This window comes from Sinocyclocheilus anshuiensis, unplaced genomic scaffold (assembly GCF_001515605.1).
Source record: "Sinocyclocheilus anshuiensis isolate Anshui unplaced genomic scaffold, SAMN03320099.WGS_v1.1 scaffold929, whole genome shotgun sequence".
In the NCBI taxonomy this organism is placed as follows: Eukaryota; Metazoa; Chordata; class Actinopteri; order Cypriniformes; family Cyprinidae; genus Sinocyclocheilus; species Sinocyclocheilus anshuiensis.
In genome coordinates this window covers 25,711-43,514 of record NW_015557109.1, presented here as the reverse complement: position 1 = coordinate 43,514, position 17,804 = coordinate 25,711, and the positions used below count along the sequence as shown (strand labels likewise).

Genomic DNA, 17,804 nt, shown 5'->3' with positions numbered 1-17,804 from the left:
GTGTGTGTGTGTGTGTGTGTGTGTGTGTGTGTGTGTGTGTGTGTAATGGAAAAATTACATTACATTTGTGTTAAATGTATTAAAACTGTATTCCAGTTATATGAATACGTGTAAAAAAGCAGAAGGTTTGCGTGAGGTTTGTAGGCTCAGTGCCACAGTCTGATGCTTATTTCACACTGAACCAGAATCAGTTTCACTGCCTAGTAGGATGTTATCTGACTGGCTGGTTTTACACAACGTCCAGGAGAAAGAGCAGATGGGTGTTTTAGTCATTCGTCACTGTAAGAGAACAAACATGTTCAGCTCGAAGGGCAAATGGCATAGGGAACAAGGCAATGTTATTATGAAATATGGACTCGTATTTTAACTGAAATGAACGGTTTGAAGTTAAAAGCGTCTTAATGCTGGATTTGTTTCAGCTTTTGTCTTCTCCAGATGTTCACTGATGGACTGGAGTGCTGTGGATTACTTGTGGATTATTGTGATATTTTTATCAGCTCTTATTCTGATGGCACCCATTCACTGCAGAGCATCCATTGCTGAGACACTGATGCAATGCTACATTTCTACAAACCTGATGAAGAAACAAACTCATCTATATCTCAGATTGCCTGAGGGTGAGCACATTTTCAGCAGATTTTCATTTTTAGGGTGAATGACTCCTTTATGCCAAGTTAACACGGCACGATTTTAGCCCTGAAAACAGGTTTTGTGAAATCGCCGACAAATGCCAGAAAAAAAAAATTTGGCATGCTAAATATCTGGATCTGTCGGCAATTGAGAATCCTGCTGAGTGAACTGAGTTCTGACTGAAACATACACCGGCGATGACCTCCAGCCAATGAGAGAGCGAGAGACAGCGCAGCGGTAAGATCGGGGAGGACCTATTTTGCGATAGACCTATTTTATTTTTCATTATGCAATTAGCCATGTACAAACAACATGGCAATATCAGTAAATTTTTGCATTAGAATATACAGAACAGGTACATGAAGATGTAAAAATAAAATTAAACATAAAAAGGGGCTAGGGTATTTTCCTGTAAATAATATTCTTCTATAAAGGACAAAAGATTGATTGCGTTTTTCTTTTTCATCACTTTGAGAACTTTTGTAGGCTATAAGAAATATACTCATTATAAAATGCACAAAACTTAGATTTGTGTATATAAAATTTTCCCAGCAGAAATATGTTGTTAAGGAAGTCATCTTTGTTAATTATTGTGTGTTCGGGGAGGACTTACAGACCATAATATCAGCATGATCTTGCGTTATTTCCTCATGACTTCTCGTGTGCGTTTGGCTGTAGTTAGCGGACCAGACAGAGTTGTCTGTGATTCTTCCTATAGTAAAGTCATGCAGTGTGTAAGCTCCTGTCCTGATCCATCCAGCAGCAGCTGAATGCTACCCCAGATAGTCCTGCAGTGTGAACTCGGCATTAGTTAGGTTGTGGGCTCATATGATGAGAATGAAATAAGTACTGTATTTGTCAACATTTTGAGTCTGTCATAGCATTTAAAGCAGTGGTCTCAAACTCAGTTCCTGGAGGGCCACAGCTCTGCAGAGTTTAGCTCCTGATCCTGAAGACCTTGATTAGCTGGATCAGGTGTGTTTTATTAGTGTTGGAGCTGTGGCCCTCCAGGAATTGAGTTTGAGACCAATGATTTAAATACATTTTTCTACATTAGTCTGATATAATTTGTCTCAGATAAGCCCAGCGCTGAGCAGCACATACAGGATGAACAAAATTAAGCGTAAAATCCCTTTCCGTGTCAGTCAAGCTCCTGGTTATGACGGTCTTGCTACACGAGACGTGGAAGAGCTTATAGTACCATTATCTCAGTATACAGACGAGTCTCACCACCAGCCGCGTCTCCTCGCGCGGCGTCAGTCTCTGCAGCAGATCACAGGCCATCTGGTAGCACAGAATGCTGGACTGACACAGACTGCACTCCAGAGGCTTCTCGTCCTTCTGACAGGTGTGCGAGCTGCCCCACGGAGCCTGCAGCACGCTGTTGATGATGCCCACCACATCCCGGCCCAGACTGCTCTCCAGCCCCAGCGTCAGCGCCTCGTCCTGCAGCTCCATCTGCACCAGAACACCGGTCACATATCTCCTGAAGACTGTGCTCTCATCTCTCTGTGTGTGTGAATGACTTCACCTGTTTAAGCACCAGGTCAAACATGATGATGAAGCAGCCCAGATTCATGTCGTCATCATCGCAGTTCAGGTCCAGGGCGCAGTTTCCGGCAGCGTGGCCGAGGTTTTTGAAGGGGCTGCAGTGCAGGGGGCTGCGGAACGGACTGGGAAACGGACTCAGGTTATTGTGCTGCCCTCTCCTGCCGGGGTCTGACACCACACTCACCTGCGGCGGAAACACATCTGCGCTCGGTGTACAGCATCACAAACAAATATGACCCGTCGCAGAAAACAGTTTCCTTTTTAGACATCTGGCAAATATCTCTCCTCGTGCCTCAGTACTTCAGTAGGTCACATGTAATTGTCAGATTTCTGTCGTAACAACCATGTTTAACTGCATCCCATGTTCTTAACCCTCAGTCGTTTGGACCAGGAGAGGATTTTCTTTCCCCCAAGAATGCTGGTTAATGTTATTGCAATAGACTAAAACGTGCTACTTTGCTCACACACCTAGTATAACAACTTCCCAAAAAATGTTGATAATTTACATACTTTTTGTGTTTTTTTACCCTGCCTTGCTACACATGTTGCGTTTTAAATAAAAAAATACCAGCATACAAAACTGCTTATAAATCTGTTGTCAAGCTATATTAATACCAAATACTGGATTCAATCTTTTGGTACCTTGTTTTCTTTTAATTACCACAGATTTTGTATTTCTTTTTGGAATTGAACGTTCTTTTTGGCCTTACCGATCTGAGATTGTGTTTTTGAGTTAACATTGCCAAAATTATACACAAATAATGCTTTTTCAAACCCTGAGGAGCATGAGATCAGATCAATGAGGCCAAAAACAAGTACAAAAAGACTGAATGCAAGATGAGATGATAGTATAGCATAAGGAGAGATTTAGAGCGTTATTGAGAAGGGAACACCAGCTGAGGAGCAGGCTGTGAGTGCTGTGTTACCCTGCGGACTCCTGCGTTTCCTGACAGGTCTGCTGCTCCAGCTCTTCTCTGATTGGCCAGTTCCTTCAGTGAGTTCACACCATCAGAGAACATGCTGATGAGCAGCTGCAGAGGAACCACGATGTCCAGCTCTGACAGAACCTGTTCACACACGCGACAGACAGATGACAGACCAACACAGCCTCAGATGTTGTTAAACCTGTCGTACAGTAGCTGTGTGGAGTCCAAATGTCTCCACAAGGACAATAAAACCTGAAATCAGCTACAGTCCTTGCAAGAAAAACACATTACAGTTTTTTTTCAACTGCTCACACACATTTTGAAAACTTTGCCTCTTTTTTTCAAAACTTTACACATAAATCCAAGAATTGCACACACAAAATGCAAAATGCCTCACATCTCTTGCACAATAAAGCACTGCATTCAAAATATCACAAACACATCTGAAAAGCTAACATTTGTCTTACGTTGCAAACACCTTTGCCATAATATTATACTTCTGGATATATCATATACACACAGTTATTCAAACCTAAAGCTGTTCTTTCATGAGCTCCTACATTTCTGTACACGCGAGTGTGTGCTCGTTAGTTTACTGGTTTACAGAGACAGCATCAGTCATGGAAAAGCTGCTACTACAGGTGGGCCATACACCAGTTAAATCAACAGTTCGCCCAAAAATGATCTGAGAATGTGCTCACCCTCAGGCCAAGATTAGGATGAGTTTGTTTCTTCATCAGATTTGGAGAAATTTACCATTACATCACTTGCTCACCAATGGATCCTCTGCAGTGGATCTTGGATGGCCTGAGTCTGAGTGTGAAGACATTTTCAGCAAGTTTTCATTTTTGGATAAACTATTCATTTAAAACACATACTGGCAGTAATTTGCTAACAGATCTACATTTTTCAACACATTTAAATCATATTTTTAACATTTTTTGTCTTTATCTGAGTTGTTAATATGAGTTTTCAGTCTGAAAAGAATGTGATGAGATTAAAAAATGGTAAAAAAAAAAAACACACGACACAAGAACATGAATTACTAGCTTGAATCCTTCACAGAATGAACTCACTGAAAAAATCATGTCAAAATCGTAATTGCGCAATGTGCAAAATGCAAGATTTAATGTTAAATATTTTCCAAAGTTTAGTATTCAGGGTCTGGCCTCAGTCACACACACCTTTGTGCTATTCCTGTTATACAGTATTTTAGAGTAAACAGTAGGGATCCAACAATACAGTTAGCCCATGGTCCAATAAATACCTCGGTTTTTAACCATGGTTTTCGGTTTGGTTCTGATGGCTTGGCACATCAGAGGTATTTTTTTTTTGTGTGATTTGCAATTTAAAATGCTATTAAAAAAAACTCCGGTACACTTTAATTAAAACTCCAGTATACTTCTGTACACTGTAGAAAAACATGGATTATTATGTCTACTTAAAATTTCTTTTGAGAGAAGTATTATTTTTATGGATTGGCCATTACTGTATTTAGTGCTATAAACACATGCAGTGTGTGTTTCACTCATACTGGAAGCCAGAGGGCGCTCACGCAGAAAATCCACATTTGCATCACAGAAGTAACAGAATTAATGACGCTCCAGGAAATCCCTTTTATGGGCAAAGGCATCCAGCTATTATTGTGACTGAATAAAAGATAAAAACGCTTTGAATGATGAAACATTAAGGCCGGGCATACACTGTGCGATTTCCATGCTATTTCCGTGCGATTTCATCAAGGTACCAACTCACACTGTACTAGCAGATCGCATGTGATGTAAAGTCAAAGTTCACGATTTACATGCTCACACTGTACGTGTGAAATACTCGAAATGCGCAGATGATGACACTGTATATGGACCATAGCCAGAGATATCTAAAAAAAAAAAAAAAAAAGCATCAGGGGATATCGAGAGGATTTGTCATTTCCAATTAATGTATTAAATTATTACCATTGCTATTATAATTATTATTATGGTACTTTTATTATTACATTTATAGGTCTACTACAATTAATTTGCCCCGCAATAATTTCATAGCTCATTAACGCACAACTGACGCGCGGATAATAAATGATTAAATTAGCTTACTCCTCATTGATAATGATTTAAAACATTTAGATATATTACACAATGAATAGGCCTATAATAAAATTCTTTCTAAAGTAGCCTATGTCCGAACACTGTAATAATCAGTCATCAAAATAAGACCTTTATTAGCCTACAGTAATAAAGTTCTATTTTCGCACAGGTGCAGTGAGGGAAAAAGCACTGCGTTCAGGGCAGTCGGTTCATAGCTCTGCTCCAACTGTGCAATTCCCCCACGAGGGGCGACATGTCAGAAATTCATCCGACCTTCCGACAGCCTGTCAGGAGAGACTTATCGCTTCTCGTTTCCCCCTGTACACTGCACAAACACTGCACAACCAACGACGCACGACAAAGCTGAAATTCAGCCCGAATTCGTCAGAAGTCAGAAATCGGCTCAAAATCGGATGAAAATCGCACAGTGTATGCCTAGCTTAAGACAATAAACACTTGACTGCGACAATGTATTGTTTATCTGTGTTCTTAAAACCACCTCGGGTATTTTCATAATAATTAAACATTTATAATCCACTGCTAACTGACACAGCCTATATATATTTTAGCACAGTAAAAAATATATATTTCTGCATCATTCTGTGATAAGAAGCACATCAGATCACAAAAGGAGGCTATTTCTAGCATTCGTCTGATGTTGTGGAGTGTCAGAGTTTGTGTTGTGACAGAGCCCTGGACTCCTGTGTTGTCTTGTCCTTGTGTGAGCGTGCGGTCTCTCGTCTGCGTGCCCTGTTCCCTGGTTTCATATTCATATTGGATCCCGGCACTTATGTCTTGTTCAGTTTCGGTTTGGTGTCGGGGTTCGGACACTCGCGCTCCATGTTCTGTTTTGCTGAGGGAGCGTGCAGTCTCGAGATCACTCTTCTGTCCGCATGCGTTTTGTTTTGTTTAGCACATGGTTCGTGTTCGGCCGTGTGCTTTCTCGTTGTCTTATTTTGTTGCACGCAATTCCTGTTTTTATCAGCTGCGTGCTTTCATGTTGTCATGTTTTGTGTGAACCCGCCGCTTATGAGTATTCTCTTTGGCTGCTTGTTCTTATCTTGTTTTGTTCAAGCACATGGCTTGTGATTGTTTTGCTGGTCATGTGCTTGTGTTTTTGTTTTGTATGAGCATATGGCTTTTTCTTGTTTGTGTCCATGTGCCATGTGCTCTCATGTCTATTGTCTAACCCTGCCCACCTTGTTACCTGTTCATTGGTTCATTTGCCCCACCTGTTGTCCCTCGTTACCCTCCTCATTTGCTCCCCATTTATTCTCCTTGCGTTTGCAGTCCTATGCCAGTTTGTTGTTGAATGTTTCCCGTCTTGTTCTTGCCTGCTTCCAGCCTGTTCTTGTCCTGCCAGCCAGTCAAGTTGCCCGTCTGTTTCCCCTATGGTGTAGTTTTTGTTTGTTTTCATTTGATTATTAATAAAAAGCCCAACTCTTCCTGCAATTGAGTCCTTGCCTCATCCCTACACCCCAACCTTGACAGAGGAGTATGTTATAATGTTCTCTTTTGTTGGACAACAGGTTCAGAAATGCTTCTCGTTACAAATCATTACAAGGGAAGATGTGTGGCATGTGTTGCTTTTTCAAATGCTCCTTATAAACGGTAGGAGTTTCCTCATCTCAACGCGTAAACTCAGGGACACACACAAAGAGAGCCGGTTTGGAGATAAATAAAACGCACAGAAATTATTTAAATGCAAAACCAAAAAAATGCTCTGATTGGTCAAATTCATCTTTTGCTGTTGCTTGTTTAGAGTACTGCACGTGGACAGAGGCGTCACCAGGTTTTTGCGTAGTTTAGAGTGACAAAACGTACCAGCGTACTTTGAGATCAAAATGTGTAACTGCAACATAAAATGCGTACAGGTTGGCAGGTCTGTAAAGACCATTGTTTTTTCAGCACTTTAAACACTTTTGATAAAAATCATGATGAATATTGTATAATATATTGAATAACTGCAATATTGCTGCTTATGTAACACGTCATCTGACCATAAGGGTCACAGTGGTCACACATAGCTTCTCACCAGGAACCAGATGCCGAACTGACTGAGCAGTCTCTGGTCGTGCTGGTCGTCCTCTTTGTTGTCAAACTCCATGTTGTCCAGGGAATGATGGGATGAAGACAGACCCATCTGACGGCGGCGGTTCAGCTCAAACTCCCGCAGCTCCGCGTGGATCTCAGCCTCTTTCAGCAGACTGCGGCGGGCGATAGTGACATCACATTACACTGATTAATGCTTGTTTCATATTAACATATGTTTTTCAAACTGAGCCATGCTCTGAAAAAGAGTGAATCAGCATATTAGAATGATTTCTGAAGGATCTTGTGACACTGAAGACTGGAGTAATGATGCTGAAAATACAGCTTTGAAAATAGATGAATAGATAAATTATTATAATATTTTCACATAGAAAACATCTATTTTAAACTTAAAGGGTTAGTTCACCCAAAAAATGAAAATTAGCCTTTTATTTACTCACCCTCAAGCCATCCTAGGTGTATATGACTTCTTTCAGACGAATCCAATCGGAGTTATATTAAAATTGTCCTGGCACTTCTAAGCGCTATCATTGCAGCGGGTGGGTGTTTCTCTTTAACAGTCCAAAACACGTCAAATAAAGTGCGCGCATCCGTAATAAAACGTGCCTCACACAGCTCCGGGGCATGAATAAAGGGCTCCTGTAGTGATTTCATGCGGTTTTGTAAGAAAAATATCCACATTTCAAAGGTAATAAACACTTTTCTCTCACTTCTGTTGCTCGTGAGTTTGTTAACAGGAGCAAAGGAAGCAAAGTTTCCTTACTTTAGCAAAGGAAAACCAGTCTCCTCTTGGCTTATATCCAAATCCTCCCTACATTTTTCTTTACAAATCCTCGTTTTGTACTTCTAATTCATGACTGGCGTTTTGTTTTGTTCTCTCTCCGTGTTCGTCACTAATCACGCTGGAAACAGGAAAGAGGAAATTGTATTAACAAGATTAAGGTTGGGACATTGTGCTCTAAATAAAACATTAGAAATGGTAGGGAAACATCAGACGGGTCTGTGTGAGGAGTGTCAGGAAGAGGAATCAGTGGAGCATGTAATTCTACACTGTTGGAGATACCAGAGGCAGAGAGAGATAATGGAAAATAATCTGAAGGAGGTAGGGGTGCAGAAACTTACTTTAAAAACAACCCTAGGTATGAGTGATAGAGCACAGGTGAGAGAACTATTAGTTTTTTGAAGGGAACTGGGCTTTATTATAGGATATGATGGTAAGGAAGGAAGGGTAATTATTGTTTTTTTGGAAGGTTGTATTTTTTCCCCATCTTCCCTCTCTATCCCTAATTTAAAGTAGAAATAGATTGTGAATTTACTTACTGATCCACACTCCGGAACAGAAGGGGGCGGTAATGCACCAATAAGATGGATGTCAACCGCCATTAAAAAAAAGAAGTCACTAATCACACAACGCCGACGTCCTACGTCATCCGCCGGAACTGCTTCTGCATATGACAGATCGTGAAAGTGATAGAAAAGTGTTTATTATGTTTGAAATATGGATATTTGTCTTACAAAAACGAAGGGATTCGCTACAGGAGGCCTTTATTCATGCCCCGGAGCCATGTGAGGCACATTTTATTACGGATGCGCGCACTTTATTTGACGTGTCTTGGACTGTTAAAGAGAAACACCCACCCACTGCAATGATAGCGCTTAGAAGTGCCAGGACAATTTTAATATAACTCCAATTGGATTCGTCTGAAAGAAGAAAGTCATATACACCTAGGATGGCTTGAGGGTGAGTAAATAACAGGCTAATTTTCATTTTTGGGTGAACTAACCCTTTAAATAATTATTCGCAATATTACTGTTTTTACTGTATTTCTGTTCAGATAAATGCAGCTTTAGTGAGAATAAAAGACAATTAAAAATCTTTATTCCAAACTTTTGGCTGCCAGTGTATTAGTATTTTATATCTAATGTGCCTTATTCACATTCAAGTAAACTAAAAACTGTTTGTCAAGAGTATTTTTACTGCAGTTTTTGTTTGTCCGCACCTGATCACCGCCTCCACGGTGCACACCAGCTCCTCCGCGCCACACTCACGCGTGTTGATGGGCGGAGGAGACGTCTGGTACAGATGCGTCTCCGCTGACGCCCCCACCTCGCTGCTGTGGTGGTTGACATGACAACGCTTGCAGTAGCGCACAGGCCGGTTGCCGTGGCGACCGCAGCATCCCGCTGAGAAGCAGGTGACGACGGCGCGCCTGACGTGAGAGCTGCAGTTCTGTGACGGAGAGAGACACAAACAAGCGTAATGTGAGTGGGACGGAGCGTTTGCTCCCTGTAATGTTTTTTGCACTCACTTCAGAAACTCAGTAACAATGGCAGAGTGGACATTTTAATCTGATGGGCTGCAGATGAAAGAGCGGAGCAGGCGACAGAAACCAGCTCTAGTTCACAGATGAGCTGATAATGGCTGTATTAAAATTGATGACATGGACACACGTGACCAAACACACACACACACAGGACAACACAAGCATATTCCCTCACACCAGGCTTACCTTCTTCTGACATATAGCAGAAATCTCAGCTGTTAGGATGAAATCATGAGGGGTATTGTTATACTACAAGACATGAATAAGATAACGTTAGCTTTACTATGAACTAACAATGAACTGCCCTTTTACAGCATTTATTCAACTGGGGTAATGTTATTTTCTATATATACTAAATCATTCTAGCATTTCAAGCATAAATTTACATTTATGAACAAATATGAAACAACAATAATTTATTTATATTATAGCATTAATCTAGATTAATAAATGCTGTAAAAAGTCGTTGATTGATAGTTCATGATACCTAATGCACTAACTAATCAAATTAAAGCTTATTGTGAAGGATGACAGAATGATAATTTTTGGGTGAACTATTCCTTTAAGTAAATACATGAGTGTGTGTAGTTTTAGTTCTAAAATGAGGAAGTGTCACTGACCTTGTGGTAAAAGCACATCAACGAGCCACTCAGCATGATCGCTGTGAAAGAAACACAATAAAATTGTGGGCTTTCCTCATTAAACGCAATTATAGATTATAAATGGATTTTATTAACAGGTTGTCATGACCCCTTTAAGATGAGATTGACAGTTGAAGCCTGAGTAGATGATTCTGGATATTCACTGCAGTAATGCAGCAGACACACAATGAACTGCATGCTGAAATAATGCAGCTTACCCAGCGATCCTCTGGCTGCACTCCTCACAGATGTATAACGGTGGAGGTTTGTCACCCAGCGCAACCGAGAGCGTTGGATCAATACACATCTGAAAGCAGGACGGAGACACAGTCACAATCACACAACCACTGGACCCTCAAACACTCTAAATGTGTCTTATTGCTAATAATGGACAATGTATTAAGCTACAAATACAACAAGAGCTGTTTTTTAAGGGTATTTTGCATAACTATTTCATTTAGTCAATCTTTTCTCTTTTTCTCAGTTTTAGTGTTGTGTAAATTAGATATTGCTTGAGTTAAGTGACCAATGACCATAAGTATCACAGTATTATTATAGGCATCTCAGGGCAAACCATCATTTCGGGTTTCATAATAATCATAATAATTATTTTAACTCTCTGACAGCTTACCAGATCTGACATTAAACGGTTGGTTTTTAACATCTAAAATAAACACCATATAGTGCATGCACTGGTCTCAGTATCTCAGTGTTTGACTAGAGCGGTAACAAGGTCATCAGTTCCTCATGAGCTCCTGGTAATTGAGTTACAGCATGTCTCTTCCTGCTCTGTTTCTATGTTTTATTACACAGAGCAAATATTTGCAGGGATAAAAACAATGAATCAGTACCTGGGGAATATTTTTTAAATGATTCTGGGCATTTGCATGTTTTTATTTTGAAGTTCTTGTCTCAATCACAAAATCCTTGCAGTGCACTGAAATGTTTGCTCCCTAAATAAATCCCACAATCCAACAAAATCCACAACATTTTTGACTAGACTACAAAGCAAATAAAAATACAAAGCCTACATTAAATCTCAGAGGTAAAGAGTTACAGTACCTTCACCGCTGGCTTATTAATAGAGTTCTGACACTCGAGGTGTTGGCAGTGAATGGGGTTCCAGGCTGGGATATAAAGAACAAAACAGACAAATAATGTGTACATTTCAGGAGAAGGTCTGTCTCAAGCCACTGAGCAGTGATTTCCAGTCTGTACGCATATCGTTATTTTGAACAGTTCTTTTCTGTGAATCTTTCAACCAGTTCACCAAATCAGACTGAATCAGATCGGAGAGTTGCATCTCCAGTCAAAACTGTCAGTCAATCAGTGAACCTCTCTCGAACGTGTCCGACAATTTGTCTGCTTCTACAATCATTTGTAGAAAAGAGCTCCTTCCTCGCACCCTCAGGGGATCAGTGTCCAATCTCCGACCACCACCAGTGTTCAAAGTATGATCTCCAGCAAAATGTTACATGCTTTCTGCAAATGTTTCAGAACACCAAACATTTAACATCCCCCCAGCAAAACAAACAGTCAAAACTAGTGTCCCTTTCGGAGAAGTTGGCAGCATGGAAACTACTGCCAAATATCTCTCCTTGGGTCATAAAGACTGTAGAAAGAGGATAAAGGATACACTTTGCATATCATGCTCCGCGTTGCAGCAGCATGGTCTCCACTACCGTGAAACCAGAGCAGATGCATTTGTTGACACAAGTTGCAAACTCTGCTGGACAAAGGGGCCATAGAATATGTTACCCTCCCAGTCAGAGAGTCGGGCTATTACAGTCTGCACTTTTTGGTTCCCAAGAAAGATGGGTGGTTGCATCCAATTTTAGATTGCCATTTGAACCTCTTTTTCAGAACATACAAGTTCAAAATGCTAACAATCAAAATGACTGTATCTCAAATCCAATCCAGGGATTGGTTCGTGACAATCGATCTCAAGGACACATACCTTGATATAGAAATTTTGCCAGAACACAGGAAGTTGCTGAGGTTCACTTTTGGGGGCGAAGCTTACCAGTATCAAGCTTTTCTGTTTGAGCTAGCCTTATCACCTCACATATAAATGAAATATATGGAGGCAGCACTGGCTCCTTTGCAACTCCAAGGCATCCGTATTTTAAATTACATAGACGACTGGCTGATTTTGACGACTGGCTCAGTCTCAAGAGCTTGCACTTCGACACTGGGATGTCATCTTCGCTTATCTCAAGTCTCTGGGGTTGAGGCTCAATGCCAAGTAAAACATTCTCTCTCCTGCCCAGAAGACAACGTATTTAAGGGTCATAAGGAATTCGATCACAATCCGGGCAAAGCTGTCTCCTGCACATGTTGAATCTATTTTAAACACACTGAAATACATCAGGCTAGGTCAGGAAAGGTTACTTTTCTACGTCTCATGGCAGCTGCATCCACTGTGATAAATTTGGGCCTTGTGCATATGAGATCGTTTCAGTTGTGGCTCAGAGCCACAGGATTTTATCCAGGGCCAATCCCCAGGGGCAGATAAGGGTTAGACGCTACACACTTCGTACCCTTTCTATGTGGTTCAGACCCCGGTTTCATACCTTGGGTCCCACTCTAGGTGCGTGTTGTCATTGCAAGACATTAATGACAGACGCTTCTTGCACTGGCTGGTGTGCAGTCTTAGATGACCATTCAGCCATAAGGATCTGGAGATGTCTTGATTTGCAAACCAGTTGCTTGGAAATGATGGCTGTATATCTGACCCTGAAATAATTCCTCCAGCAGTTAAAGGGCTATCATTTCCTAGTGCAGGCGGACAATACTGCAGTAGTCTACTGCGTTTGTGCCACCTGAACAGGTTAACGCAGCAGGTTCTGTTTTGGGCTCAAGACAAATTCCTGTCCCTCAGGGCGATTTACATTCCAGGGCATATCAATGTGGGAGCAGACTTGCTATCCAGACAGGCTGTGGCACACAGGGAATAGAAACTCCACCCCGAAGTAGTCAAACAAATTTGGGAAAAGTTTAAGAAGCAGAGGTGGACCTCTTTGCCTTGCAGGAGACAGCACAATGTCCCCTCTACTTCTCTCTAACTCCTCCAGATCCCTTGGATCTGGGTGCGATGGCCCATATGTACCCCTGGGAGTCCAGGCCAAGGTCAGTCAAAAAGGGTCTTGCCTCTTGGTTGACCAGAGTTTGGTTCTCAAAACTAATATCCCTCCTTGATGGCAGTGGGCGATTCTGATCAGGAGAGACCTTTTATCTCAGGCACAGGGGACAATATTTCATCCCTGGCCCGAGCATTGAAACCAACTAAGAGATTCTGTTCTTTTAGCTGGTGCAATGGAAACTATTCTAAGTGCTAAGGCTCCCTTCACTAGAAGAAGTTATGCCTTCAAATGGTGTGTTTTTGAAATATCCACTGTGCAGACCCAGTCCACTCCCAAGTTGTTTCAGTGCTGGAATTCCTGCAAGACTGTCTGCAGGTGCATGTCCTGCTACTCTCAGAGCCTTTGTGGCTGCCATTTCTGCTTGCCATGATCTGATTGATGGGGACCCTGTAGGAAATCACCCTCTAGTTGCTCACTTCATTTGTGAAGCATTTGTGAAGTAGTTGAGGCCACCCGGCAGAGTGATAGTTCCTTCGTGGGACTTGTGGTGTAGAGCTTGAGGTTCTGGTTGGGACTTTTGAACAACTAGAGTCAGCGACTGTCAAGCTTCTGACTGTAAAGATGTTTTTTTCTCATGGCAATTACTTATCTAAAGAGAATTGGGGATTTTCGCCATCCTGCTTAGATTTTGCCCCTAGACTATTTTGCACCCACACTCTGATTATCTTCCTGAAGTTCCATTCTCGACCATGCATCCAGTCATTCTTGAAGCCTTCTGTCCTCTGCTATTCATTACACTAGATCAGGAAAGACTTCACTTACTGTGTCCAGTCCATGCCCTTCAGATTTATGTCCACTGCACCAGCCAGTGGCTTAGGTCAGAGCATCTTTTCATATGCTATGGGAGCCGCAACTGGGGGATGGATGCCACTAGGCAAACAATGTCATACTGGGTTAAAGATGCTATTGCCCTAGCTTTTGAGGCGCATGGTCAATCTTCACCTCCAGGAGTAAGGGCCCATTCTACTAAGGGGAGTTGCACACTCCAAGACTTTGGCAAGAGGTGCCCCCTTGCAGCAAGTATGTGATGCAGCAGTCTGGTCCTCCCCGCACACGTTCATCAGGTTCTATAGTTTAGATGTTCATGCTACTCCGGGCTCGCATGTACTTGAGTCAACATCCCAAGGACATGTCTGTGACCTCTCCAGTGTTTGTGTGCACACTCTACAGTACATAACCTTGAGGGGTTCAGACACTTTCCAGTGTGCCAGAGTTGGTATTCTCGTTCCCATTAGTGTTATGAAATGTAGCAACAAGTGTAACTTTTGATAGGGAACATCTCAGGTTACTTGACTTTAACCCTGTTCCCTGAAAAAGTGGGAACAAAATGCTGTACCTAATTGCCGCACTGTGGGCATGTCTAGTCGTCTCTTCAGACAAAGGTCTAACCTGAAGGTGCTTCCCCTTTTTCAGGGAACAAAATTACAGACAAGTAACTCGAGATGTTCCTAATCTATTTGTAAAATAGTAACACCTAATTTAGACCTAATCAATACTAGCCTGTCACACATTTACTGAATGAAACATTGATGACAATAAAAAACCCAAATTAATATAACTGAAAGCATAATTCACAGTACAGGTACGTGCCTACATATGACTTTATCCTAATGTGTTTGAGCATGTAAACCACAATGCTGAGATGTCAGAAATACGTGCTGATGTTATTGCTTTGACCTTGTTCATTGAAACCAACCATTTGAAAGCAGTGGTTTGGAGAAATTAATCAAACATCTCACCTGTGTACTGCAGGCCTCTGTACTCACTGATGGCACCGGGAGGCTTCAGGTTGGGCCAGTAATGGAAGAGCATTTGAACAGCTGGAGGTTTGACTTGGGACGGGCCATAGGATATGACGTACAGAAGATCCTTTAAAAACGTAGTGATCAGTGTAAGTGATAAGCGCTTTTGGAAAAATCTCCAAAAAGACATGAAGAACTGAAGCATACCTTCCATACTTCCTGCTTGTATTTCATGAGACACTCCAAAAGCTGACAGTGGTATACTGAAGACAACCAGAGAAACATTTAGAGCCCATAATCCACACTGTACTGAAAAAGCTACACTATGCTAGAGTCTTCTGCAAATAACAATCAGTGACTGACTATAGAAGTAACTTTCTTGCAGCCTGATAAATGTGTATGTACCTGGATTTGAAGTGTACTGCATGGCGATCATCAGCATGGAGGAGGCAGACAGATTGACATATGCTGGAATGCCACCCTCTCTTCGAGTCGAACCCACTGCAACACATAAATCATTTTCTTGCTTCATAGTGCACGATTGTCACATAATGTTGCATTTATTAGTGCTTGCTGATAATCAAACCAGCAGTGTGCTCTACTGGAAGCACAAAGTGGTTGCTGGAATACTTCGAGAGGTTACTTTGAAGAAACATCTCTCATAGTCACATAAATAGTTAGTATACTCACAAATGGCCATGGGCAGGAAGGATGTGCTCAGGTACTCTATGATGTCTTTGTGCAGGAAAGGAGGGAAGGTGGCTAAAGTGGAGATCATGGTGTAGGGTAAAGTGCTGAGAATATCATCACTAAGGAAAGGCAGAAGGCATGTTGTGGTGTAAAATATGGCCTGTCCCAGATCTGAAAGACAAGCAGATGAACGAATGAGCACCATGTCCTCTAGAGATTTATGCAGCTTTACCAACTCATCTCTGAACAGTACAATGACATTTAAAGCTTTGCGTTTTCTTCAGAATGCGTCCTGCATAATGAAATACTAGCATACTATATGTTACTGTACGTTGATAACGTTGTTATCCAGTCAAAGCTCTTTATGGTGAATGACACGAAAGCAAAGTTTATTTAGCTGCCAGCAGATAGGAGAAATAAAGCTGGCTGACAGCTGTCAGGAAATGAGCATGTTTTATTGAAAACGGCCACTAGACGGAATGAGCGATTCCTGCCGATATCTCAAAATGGTCAAATATTGGCTAAGCAGCAGCAATATTCTCTATTTTAGATTATTTTAATTTCATGAGAAACACACAGAGGATCTCAAAGAGATCAGAGTTCACCAAAAAATGGTCATTCTGTCAGCATTTATTCCCCTCATGTGCTTCCAAACCTGAAGGACTTTCCTTCTTCTGCAGAAGATAAAAGAAGATATTTGAATAATATTAGTAACCAGTTGACTTCAACTGACTTTTCTGAGACATTCCTTAGAATATCTTTTTTTATGTTCCACAGCTGAAAAACAACATGAAGGTGAGTAAACGATGACAGAATGATTTCTGGGTGAACGTCAGGCACCAACGGCAAGTGCGCCATACTGGAACTGATTCGTAGAAGACTGAGCGAATTTGTTTGGCTGGAAATCAACGTCCATCTAGCAGTAATTCTTATTTCGAGTGACGTATTTTACAATCAGTGTCATTTTCTCTCTCCTCTGATACACTCAGAAATGTGTCTCCGGGAGTGAGGCGCCGCAGGACTCACCGTGCTGACCGTGCTGCAGCAGGGGCACCAGGTCAAGCAAGGTGACGAGGGTGGCATAGAGCCCCTGATAGTCCAGTGAGGGGTAATCTGAGATCTGAACCTCCCGACTCTGCTGGGTGGCACCACCCCGGTCGGCCGGGGCGTCCCGCAGAACGCTGTAAAGGAGGGATCGAGTAACTGTAGGGTTGATGGAACTGACTTGTGGTCTTAGAGATGGGGTGAGTGGGAATGGCACAGGAAAAAGACACATGGTCATGGGCACGGCCAAATTGGAAGCTTCCTGGCTCTCCTTTCTGCCTGTACGGGACAGGATGCTGCTCCGAGGGAGGGGTGGGGGGGGAACAGGGGAAAAAAAGAGACAACAAAGACACAAAGAAACAGCACATTACATTGAAATGGCTCTACAGAGACAGCGTAAGTAGAAAAGAACCAAACCCAGATATTCCCCACATAGGATGCAGTGTCTCCACAGACTTTGGAATTTGCTTTAGATGTGCCATCATCATCTATGCATTTGAAAAGCTGGCTTTTGGTTTGGATCGAAATCAAGCAGGCTTGCGCTTGCGAAGCACGTGACGATCACTGCATCTCATGCGTATCTGGTGACAAGGAGCAAAAATATAAAAAATGGCATGTTTTCAGTGGCAGCCCCGTACTTCGCCAGAGGAACGAGCTTTGAGGCACACGCGCCGCGCCCTCCGAGCGGCCAATCCCCGGAGGACGGGCGGCACGGGCCGATCAGGAGGCTAAAGAGCCACATGGGAAATATTGAGCAATGGAGGGGCTGTCAGAGATGAGAGCAATCTCGAAATAATTAGTTTTGAGGACGATACAGAGATGACACTTCAGAAACATGCTTCAGCCAGTAATAAACATGTATGTGAGGTTAGACTAAAAGCTCCCTGGTCACAACACATGTTTATTGCACCGTCAAAAAGAATGTCTGTATGTAAATACATTATGATACTGCCTCAGTATCATTTAGGGGAAGAGAA

General features: G+C 42.0%; 2 protein-coding genes across 2 annotated transcripts in view; both read right to left on the bottom strand.

Annotated features, from left to right (window-relative positions):
• The window catches only part of LOC107677680 (protein unc-79 homolog), a 41,341-nt gene extending 23,693 nt beyond the window's left edge, over positions 1 to 17,648 (bottom strand). Inside the window, exons 1-15 of the mRNA XM_016472681.1 lie at positions 16,810 to 17,648; positions 15,784 to 15,954; positions 15,499 to 15,594; positions 15,301 to 15,356; positions 15,091 to 15,220; positions 11,271 to 11,335; positions 10,427 to 10,515; positions 10,188 to 10,228; positions 9,754 to 9,782; positions 9,244 to 9,473; positions 7,227 to 7,398; positions 3,374 to 3,377; positions 3,108 to 3,289; positions 2,162 to 2,365; positions 1,861 to 2,088 (exon numbers count right to left, since the gene is read on the bottom strand). Of these exons, the coding sequence (XP_016328167.1) occupies positions 1,861 to 2,088; positions 2,162 to 2,365; positions 3,108 to 3,289; positions 3,374 to 3,377; positions 7,227 to 7,398; positions 9,244 to 9,473; positions 9,754 to 9,782; positions 10,188 to 10,228; positions 10,427 to 10,515; positions 11,271 to 11,335; positions 15,091 to 15,220; positions 15,301 to 15,356; positions 15,499 to 15,594; positions 15,784 to 15,954; positions 16,810 to 17,065 (1,953 nt within the window). The 5' untranslated portion in view covers positions 17,066 to 17,648. The remainder of the gene's footprint in view (positions 1 to 1,860; positions 2,089 to 2,161; positions 2,366 to 3,107; positions 3,290 to 3,373; positions 3,378 to 7,226; positions 7,399 to 9,243; positions 9,474 to 9,753; positions 9,783 to 10,187; positions 10,229 to 10,426; positions 10,516 to 11,270; positions 11,336 to 15,090; positions 15,221 to 15,300; positions 15,357 to 15,498; positions 15,595 to 15,783; positions 15,955 to 16,809) is intronic.
• The window catches only part of LOC107677679 (protein unc-79 homolog), a 9,746-nt gene continuing 9,330 nt past the window's right edge, over positions 17,389 to 17,804 (bottom strand). The window contains exon 4 of the mRNA XM_016472680.1: positions 17,389 to 17,408. Coding sequence (XP_016328166.1) covers positions 17,389 to 17,408 — 20 coding nt within the window. The remainder of the gene's footprint in view (positions 17,409 to 17,804) is intronic.